At 39.1% G+C, this 9,463-nt stretch overlaps 1 protein-coding gene and 1 pseudogene across 1 annotated transcript; both read right to left on the bottom strand.

Annotated features, from left to right (window-relative positions):
• Positions 1-1,449: 1,449 nt before the first annotated feature.
• Positions 1,450-2,232, bottom strand: LOC140932435 (uncharacterized; annotated as a pseudogene).
• Positions 2,233-4,997: 2,765 nt separating this feature from the next.
• Positions 4,998-8,969, bottom strand: LOC140922297 (myocilin-like). Its single transcript, XM_073372298.1, has 3 exons — positions 8,713-8,969; positions 6,078-6,325; positions 4,998-5,802 (listed from the first exon to the last, which is right to left on the bottom strand). Exons 1-3 carry the CDS (start codon positions 8,904-8,906, stop codon positions 5,549-5,551), a joined length of 696 nt encoding a protein of 231 aa, XP_073228399.1. The 5' UTR covers positions 8,907-8,969; the 3' UTR covers positions 4,998-5,548.
• Between the last annotated feature and the right edge of the window lie 494 nt (positions 8,970-9,463).

The following is a 9,463-nucleotide window of genomic DNA, read 5'->3' as shown; positions in this document are numbered from 1 at the left end:
TCAAGACGTTAATTTGAGGCAACTTTGCCGGACAATTTACAACAAACTACGGGACTCAGCACAAAACAAATACCACAGCCATGTATATTAACTCTATCTTATCCATCGAGGCGACTTTCGTGAACATCACGTTTCAATCAAGCAAACAGGAAGACTTGAACGACACCTTATCGGTTCGCTTAAGTCACACACGCGAAAACCGATCAAATTCAAGGTACATTTTTGAAAAAGTGAGGCGTTCTTAACTGATCCAACTAATATAGCTAGGAAGTAGGTGCCATAGAAAAGGTAACTACAGAAAAAAACTTTGCGGCCCGACTTTTACTAAAACTTTATAACTTCGTGAACTTACCTAATTTTCGGCAATCTCCAAGTTTTGCCGCCATTTTGAGGTACTTGTCAACATGAAGCGTAGCAGATATAAATCGAGCAGGTAGATCTAAAACAGTCAGAAATACATACGAAAGCATTTAAATGAACTTCACTTTCAATTCAAGGGGCAAAATTTGAAATTGTTCGTTAAACCTACCATTCCTACATCCCCATGCGACCATTTCTTCCAACAATTCAAATACTACAACTAGTGACCACTAGTGTTCGAATTTCCCTTGTCGATTCCACCGTAAGAAATAACCTGTGCCACCCAAGCTTCGACTCGAATGTGAAGTACGAATCAAACAACATAACTGCGTCATCTTCGAGGCCATATCACGCTGGTATTTTGATTTTCTGATCGACAAGAACGGTGATCAGGAGGTGATCGCCATGTTTACCTCATAAAGGCGACCGCTGACCAGCCGCTGAGTGAAAACAGTACGCCGCGGGGTGGTGTGGGTGGCGGACTTATCGTGATAAGATATTCGAATACAAGCTAAAAAAGCTTTAGGACTCTCAGTCTAAATAGTGAAGGCATGCTTCGTGGTACAGACAACTTTTAGTTTATTCTCATGACTTTTTCCTTTAAATTAGAACTGGTATTAATTAATAGAGTTATTTAAATATTTTTAACCGAGGTACCCATATGGCCTTTTTGTTTGTCCTCAGTGGTATAAAATAAGGTGTCATTTCTTCCAGAACCTTTTATTTATGCGTTATTGCACGGAATGAACACTATACTTAGAAGGTTTGTTCTAAGTCATTTTTGCTGTTCCAAAGAATGTATGCAAAATCATTGCTTTATACAAAGCTGACTCTAAAATATGATTTTCCGTAACAGTAACTAATGTCATTTACGTAAGGTGTTAATAAAACTAGTAATGTACAATTTTTAGCGTTTTCCACTTATAAGCCTGACATACAATTGCCAAGAGAACTATGTTAGTTTCAGCTCATTTCTTGATTCGATGTGACCTTTTATCACTAAACCCCATTCTTTTCATTTGCAATTTTCCTGTACTTTTTTTTTTCATGCGACAGCGACAAAGAGTTTTATAAGTAAACTGATTTTTTGGTGTACCACGCTTATCACATTGTATATACAAATACATGCAAAAGGCCGGCTAAATAAGCTCCTCCTCCTGCTCCTAATTTTTGGGGTTGCCTTCGCCCCATGCCTCTGCACGACTCCCATTTAAATGGGAGCTCGAAGAAAGTACAGATTTCCTTAAGCATGGAAACAGTAAAATAGTTCAATTTTCCCTCCTTGACGTAGTCACACAAGTCATAAATGTCATAGACAATCGGATGCGTTAAGCCAATTTCTGTTACAACTGATTCGACGGTGGTCATGTGATTCACTTCTTCCTCGTCAATTAATTCCTCGTCAGATTTATCGTCAACCGCGGTGCTCGGAGACGAACCTACCCGTCTCCATCTCGAGGAGGACAAACGGAAGAAAAATCCTTGTATTTGGGCTTTGGTCAGCCACTCTTCCGGGGAAAACAGGCCCTGCCTGTTTTCCCCCTTCGCTTTCCTCATATCTTGCGAGACTTGTCGCAGATCCTCTTTCCTTTCAGATTGCTCACCAATTTCAAACTTGGAGGTGAGATACTGCCTTACTTTCTCTTAGAAGCGAACAGCGCCACCTTTTGGCTTATGAAGTGCCCACCCTTCACTTAAATTCGACTGGAAAGGTTCGCTACCCTGTCTCTCGATAAGATTGGTACTGCCATCTTCTGAAAGGGTAAGGGATGAGGATTTTTCAACCCAGCTTAAATCTAGAGATTTCAAAGCTGTTCTAATGTCAAAAATAAAGGAAATGACCCATGAATTCCAGTGCTCAGTGGAAGGATAATTACATCATCAAGCAGTGACCCAATGGCCCTTGTAGCTGTCTAAAATGGAGAGATTGTAAGTTGGCTATGAAAATTACACTTTTTTCTCTTTTGCTTTGACTTTGTGAGGTGGTTTTGTTACAATTTGAACGGACACGCGTCACTCTTACGTAATGTTTTAACGGGAAACCAAACAGCATCATTTTATTTCCAAGTAGGTATATATTCGATCAGCCGTTCTTAGCCACCATTTTGCGAGAACAAAGTATATGTATATATTAAGAGTGGGACAAAAAAAAAAAACAGTTTACTTGTAAAAACCTTTGTGTTTTTTATATCTTTACATACTTATAAAAAATTGTAGAGGGAAAATGAAAATGAAGACAAAGAAAATGTGTCCTGCATAGCAGTCTTTCAAATTTCCTTTTAGCCGACAGGGAGTCGTCAGAGGCATGGGGCGAAGGCAACCCCAAAAATTAGGAGCAGGGGGAGGAGCTTATTTAGCCGGCCTTTTGCATGTATTTGAACATAAAATGTAATAAGCGTGGTACACCAAAAAAATCGGTTTACTTATAAAACTCTTTGTCGTTGTCAAAAGAAAAAAAAAGTACAGGAAAATTGCAAATGAAAAGAATGGGATTTAGTGATAAAAGGTCACATCAAATCAAGGAATGAGTTGAAACTAACATAGTTCACTTGACAATTGTATGTCAGTCTTATAAGTGGAAAACGCTAAAAATTGTACATTACTAGTTTTATTAAAACCTTACCTAAATGATATTGGTTACTGTTACGGAAAATCATATTTTAGAGTCAGCTTTGTATAAAGCTATGATTTTGCACACATTCTTGGGAACAGCAAAACGATTTAGAACAAACCTTCTAAGTATAGTGTTCATTCCGTGCAATAACGCATAAATAAAAAGTTCTGCAAGAAAAGACACCTTATTTTATACCACTGAGGACAAGCAAAAAAGTCATATGGGTACCTCGGTTAAAAATATTTAAATAACTCTATTAATTAATACCAGTTCTAATTTAAAGGAAAAAGTTATGAGAATAAACTAAAAGTTGTCTGTACCACGAAGCATGCCTTCACTGTTTAGACTGAGAGTCCTAAAGCTTTTTTAGCTTGTATTCGAATATCTTATCACGATAAGTCCGCCACCCACACGTACCACCCTGCGCCGTGCTGTTTTCATTCAGCGGCTGGTCAGCGGTCACCTTTATGAGGTAAACATGGCGATCACCTCCTGATCACCGTTCTTGTCGATCAGAAAATCAAAATACCAGCGTGATATGGCCTCGAAGATGACGCAGTTATGTTGTTTGATTCGTACTTCACATTCGAGTCGAAGCTTGGGTGGCACAGGTTATTTCTTACGGTGGAATCGACAAGGGAAATTCGAACACTAGTGGTCACTAGTTGTAGTGTTTGAATTGTTGGAAGAAATGGTCGCATGGGGATGTAGGAATGGTAGGTTTAACGAACAATTTCAAATTTTGCCCCTTGAATTGAAAGTGAAGTTCATTTAAATGCTTTCGTATGTATTTCTGACTGTTTTAGATCTACCTGCTCGATTTATATCTGCTACGCTTCATGTTGACAAGTACCTCAAAATGGCGGCAAAACTTGGAGATTGCCGAAAATTAGGTAAGTTCACGGAGTTATAAAGTTTTAGTAAAGGTCGGGCCGCAAAGTTTTTTTCTGTAGTTACCTTTTCTATGGCACCTACTTCCTAGCTATATTAGTTGGATCAGTTAAGAACGCCTCACTTTTTCAAAAATGTACCTTGAATTTGATCGGTTTTCGCGTGTGTGACTTAAGCGAACCGATAAGGTGTCGTTCAAGTCTTCCTGTTTGCTTGATTGAAACGTGATGTTCACGAAAGTCGCCTCGATGGATAAGATAGAGTTAATATACATGGCTGTGGTATTTGTTTTGTGCTGAGTCCCGTAGTTTGTTGTAAATTGTCCGGCAAAGTTGCCTCAAATTAACGTCTTGAAAAGTGTCACGACAGGCCTTCGGTCGAGTGAAATTTAATTTCCGTAAAACTCTGAAAAATAAAGAGATCTGATCAAACGGATTGTGGTTTTAGTATAGGTACATGAATGTCTTACAACACACAAGAAATGAGCTAAATCTGTGTCTCAAGGAAAATCGACCGGACCGCTCTTACAGAGACACTTTCTTAATCCTGGGGCCTTCTAACAACCGGTTGGGGCTGAAAAGCATACGGAAGAGGTGGGAAATCCCGAGGACAAGTCGTTAAATTAGGAAATCAAAGATTGAGTCCAGGCCCCGGTTGTTCAAACGTCGGATAGCGCTATCTACCGGATAAATCACTATCCAGCGGATAGCGTAATTGATTTCCGTAATACTTATCCGCTGGATAGTGATTTATCCGGTGGATAGCGCTATTCAACGTTTGAACAACCGGGGCCAGGTGATTACTTATATTACCACTGACAGCAGATTTCGTGTGCTTTCGGTTGTGTGGAGTGGAATCATCATGAAGTCCCATATACAGATCAACTTGAACTTTCCTAATCACGGCTGTAACTTCTCTTTTTCTTTTCTTTTCTCTCTTTCCTCTCTCTCTCCCTCTTCCTTTCTCCTTATTTGGAACGGCATTTAATAACCTTAAGTCATTCAATCTCCAGGGTTGTTTTTAAACACATCACGTAGAGAATGTCAAATACAGAATGTCCCCTGAGAACTTCACCCGTTGTGTCAGGCATTCTCGTTACGAACAGAAAAGTCAACAACTATCAAACAAGATGTTTGTTTTAACCACTTTTATTTTATTTATTATCTCAGCGCTAACAGCAGTTTATTAATTAATGACAAAACGAGGGTAGATCACCATAAGCGCGTTTGATCCCATGACCCATTCCCCGGTAAGCCTTAGACCCCGAGTAGACCGAATAGGCTACCGATAAAAGAATAAAGGACAAAAAAATTGCAGTGAAATTCCGCCTCTGGAATTTTGAGTGGTTGATATTATTCGATAACAACTCAACTATACAATGTTGGCCTGTTTGGTGTTTGGAAGTGGACAGTACGTACTTACGAGGTTTACATAAAATGAGCTCTGTTAAATTTGTTATTTAGAAACAGGATAGTGTTATTGTTAGGTTTTGAAGTGTGAGTGTCTGGTCAAATATTGAAGTTAGTTTATTTGGCATTTCTGTTGTTTGATTCTTTAGTAATGGTAAAACTTGCTTTCTACCGCGAACTTCCCCGTTTTCTCATCGTCTTTTTACAGTACAATAGCAAAGCATCCCCTATCAGCATTTTTTCAAACCCATCATCTGCAGATCAAGGAATTAACCTATCGTTCCTTAAAAGTGATAGGATAAGTGACCAAACGCTTATTGTCCCAGGCGTACAGCACTCTTTCACTGGGGTTGTAGTCCACCATGGAGTTGTAGCCGAACTGATTGGTGAACTGAATGTTGGGGTTCCATGAACGTCCAGTTTTGGTGTCGTAAGCAAAGTTGATGGTCGTGGACTTTGAATTATAGTTGTCGATACAGTAAACTACTCCACAGGCCACAAATGCATTTCCCATTGAGCTCATAACTTCTGCAAAATAACATTAAATGGAAACTCGGAGTAAGATAATAAAACACGTATTATGCCCACCTATAGTATAAAAACTCATTCAACTAAGTAACGAAATTGCGAACAAGGATGCACATTTGATGGAGGAAGGATGATGACGACCGTTTGCTAACTGACAGGTTATAGCAATGGTTTAGTTTACTTATGGTGAATCTAACAAGTTCCAGAAACCCTTTTACATTTCATGACATTTTGTGTTTAGCTTAAGGAGCTCTAATAAGGCGTAAGTCGAGTACCTGAATTTAAGTCCCAAGCGTGGGTTAAGGATCCTTTGTATACATCTATCATTTGCGCTCTTAGCTTGTTGCTGTTTCCACTGTAGCCCCATAAGGCCCACAATCCTTGTTCGTCAACTGCCAGATCAACTTGAGTGTAACCCTGACCCCACTGGTAATAGGTGTTCCTCACTGAACCCGGCAAGCTTATCTGCTTTTCCACACTTTCAGTACGCAAATTGTACTTTACGATATTGTTCGTACCCTCTCTACCACAACAATACAAAAACACCACCATTTGTTAGTATCAGTGGAGAATGTTTCTACCATTTATATAACCAGGGACGGCGGAGCCGGAGGGGCTGGAGGGGCTTTAACCCTCCCAATTTTAAGCAAATAATAAAAATTTAAAAATAAATAAAAAATTACAAACAATTAAAAATCCCATAAAACATAACAAAAGAAAACTAACAGAAGAAAAAACAAAACAAAATGAGCAAAACATTAAGACAAACAGATGTAGGTAAAATTTAAGTGCTCATGCGGCGAGTCCCTTTACGCTTCTTTCAGGACATTTTGAGGGAGGTCCAAGATCTTCAGCCAATCGAGCGACAGTTGATCGACCACGTCATTGTTGTTTGCAAGTTGATTCACGTCAATCCTGCTACAAGTGCAGCAGAGGAAAGGTCCTTCTCGAAAGCCAGATGAATCAAGAGGTGGCTTCAATAAAAAATGTTGCAAGCACGTTTCAACCATCTCGCGATTTTGAACACACATAAACATAGATTTGATAAGCTTTGTTTAGTTTCTGTGGCAAATTCGTTTGTATCCCTGAACGAGAATCATGAAAGGAATGTCGGCAAATTTGCTACTACTGACCTCAGCTGTTGTACTTGTTGTTTTTTCTTGCTGTTACGGTACATGCATTGTTACAGGAAATTTACTCCAGCAAATCAACTCAGTTCTTTTCCCTTAGTATTCTCACTATTCAGCTTGTGAATAAAAACGAAAGACGACTAGGGACGAGTTAGGAAAATCGTATTTGTCAAAATCCGACTTGTCAAAACGTTGCAATTTATTTTATACTTGAAATTTGTCATATGCTGTCAAGATTAGCATCTTAATGTAACACAATTGATTTTACACCACTAATTTTGAACATTCTCCCTCTTGCTACATACGTCGAGCATTTGTAATGAAACAATTTAGTTTACACACTAAGGCCGGAATATACGTAAGGCTGGAATATATCTGATTAAGTTATATATGTATCAAGTAACAAATAAAAAGTAAAACATCTGTCATTTTACTGTTGATCCACGTTTATTTTTTTGATATCTCGTCGAGAATGCTAAAAGTAGCATTTCCGAGCTTCAGGATTTCAAACTTTCCTGCCGGAGAATTCCCCCAGAACCCCTACAAGTTAGCGTCTCCGGCGCTTGCTTGTTAGCGCCCCCTCTCCCCAATTGATGGTTTTCATGGTGACGTCATCAGATTGCAAAGTCAAAAAAGCGAGGTTGTACGAATTCTTATTTACACTAAGTTGAAGATTAATAGGAAATAAATCTTTGTACAAGTTTCCAGCCCCGAAGCATGTTTCATTTCGAAAATACAGCAGTTTGAACTTCCGAGTTTTCACAGTGCGTGACACCAAAATAGGAATGCTATCTCCTTGAAAAAAGTCTCTCCGCTTGATTTTCAGCAGTTTAACCATTTCAAGTATTAGAAGATATGTTTATGCGCAAGTATGCTAGTTCTCGAGTGAAAAGGAGGAGCTTTTATAGAAAAAGTGAACTCCAGATGTTTTTGTTGATTTCCGGCGGCCATATTGGTGGACAGTTTCTGTCCACCAATATGGCGTCTCCATACAAAGCTCTACAAAGGTGTGTGAAATGTTTCGGCAACTAACTCAGAAACTGTGGGCCACAAAGACCTGAGATTTGGACAAATTGTTTATATATTAGTTTTTTATAACATTTCATTTTCTTGGCTTCTTCCACTGGACGGTTTCAAATATATTTTTTTGAGCCGTGTTTATTGCGTGACAGTGAAAACGAAGAATACAAAATACGCTCCGCCGTCCCTGACAGCTGTGCATGTGTAGACATCATGAGTTGCAATTGAGGAAGCCCTATGTTATAAGAGGATAGGTCATGATCTTGATTTCCCTTACTAGGAAATACTACGTCAGTAAACTGGTCTATCACTAATTCTTATTATCAGCGCCCCGGAATTAAGTTTTTTTAAAAAATGGTCCACGCAGTTATGAAAAGACACCTTTGATTAATTTTTTTATATATGCGACCTTTTAGTGATGATTATCTTTTAAACCCTTGTTTTCCTGTTGACGATACTCAATCAGATTAAAACAATATTATAACGAGGAACAAGGGATGGCGCAGTGGTGAGAGCACTCGCCCCCCACCAATGTGGCCCGGGTTCATATCCCGGCGTCGGCGCCATATGTGGGTTGACTTTGTTGTTGGTTCTCTCCTTTGCTCCGAGAGGTGTTTCTCCGGGTACTCCGCTCTTCCCCTCTCCTCAAAAACCAACATTTCCAAATTCCAATTAGACCAGGAATCAGGTAGACGAAGAACCATTTTGTGGATGTGCTACCTCCAAATCATTATTTATTTTATTTAAATAACGTTTATACCTGTTGTAGTAAAGGTAAGGTCCATACACTACTCCTCCTGTTCCGTCCCAGTTATAAGGCAGTATGTACTTCTTACGAAGGATGCCTGCTTTGAACATGGCCATGTTTTCAAACTCTTCAAGCTCGTTTCTCCCGGAGTAATACTCCATAACGAAAATGGTCTCAGCACCCATGATTCCTAGCGGATCTTTCATCCATGCTCCTTGAGTATTTAGCCTATTATTGTGAATCACAGGCTTACCAATTGACTTGATGTGAGTGCAGCTATCTGCAATATATAGACAATGTGTGACTGATGATAACTTCCTAACAGAATATCAAATAATAAAACGCCAGTTACCTTTACCAAGTGTTCTATTGGAGGTAAAGTGACCGCGGTACGTGCGTCAGAAAAACCGAACCACTAGCTCCTATTTCTGTCTCCTAAGTTTCAATTTCGGGCCTTTCGTCACGATTTTCAATCACCATCTAATCTAACTTTGAGTATCTTTGTTTGTAATTTTTTCTTATCTGCTTTTATTAAAGTGCCTTTAGCAAAGTCGAAGAGTCAAGTGAGCTTCGGCAATTCTAAACAAACATTTACATCTTTTAGATACCTATGAACTCATCAAACAATCTATTCTTGAAAGTTGTGCGTTATGTCAGAAGAGTTCACCTTGACAACCTTTGAATAGATGGTATCATAACATTGAATTTTGACAATTGAAAGCACGTTCGGTGCAGAAGGACACAAAGGTGGTCATTAAAAGTT

This window comes from Porites lutea, chromosome 1, assembly GCF_958299795.1.
Source record: "Porites lutea chromosome 1, jaPorLute2.1, whole genome shotgun sequence".
NCBI lineage: Eukaryota > Metazoa > Cnidaria > Anthozoa > Scleractinia > Poritidae > Porites > Porites lutea.
Note: the sequence above shows the minus strand (reverse complement) of the source record. Positions and strands in the feature narration are given on the sequence as shown.

Excerpts from the sequence above, each read along its gene's own strand:
- LOC140922297 (XM_073372298.1), bottom strand. The coding sequence starts at position 8,906 with ATGAAAGATCCGCTAGGAATCATGGGTGCTGAGACCATTTTCGTTATG. Across the intron at positions 6,326-8,712 it reads CCTTACCTTTACTACAACAG|AGAGGGTACGAACAATATCG; the intron begins GTATAAACGTTA and ends TTGTTGTGGTAG. Across the intron at positions 5,803-6,077 it reads CGCTTGGGACTTAAATTCAG|AAGTTATGAGCTCAATGGGA; the intron begins GTACTCGACTTA and ends GTTATTTTGCAG.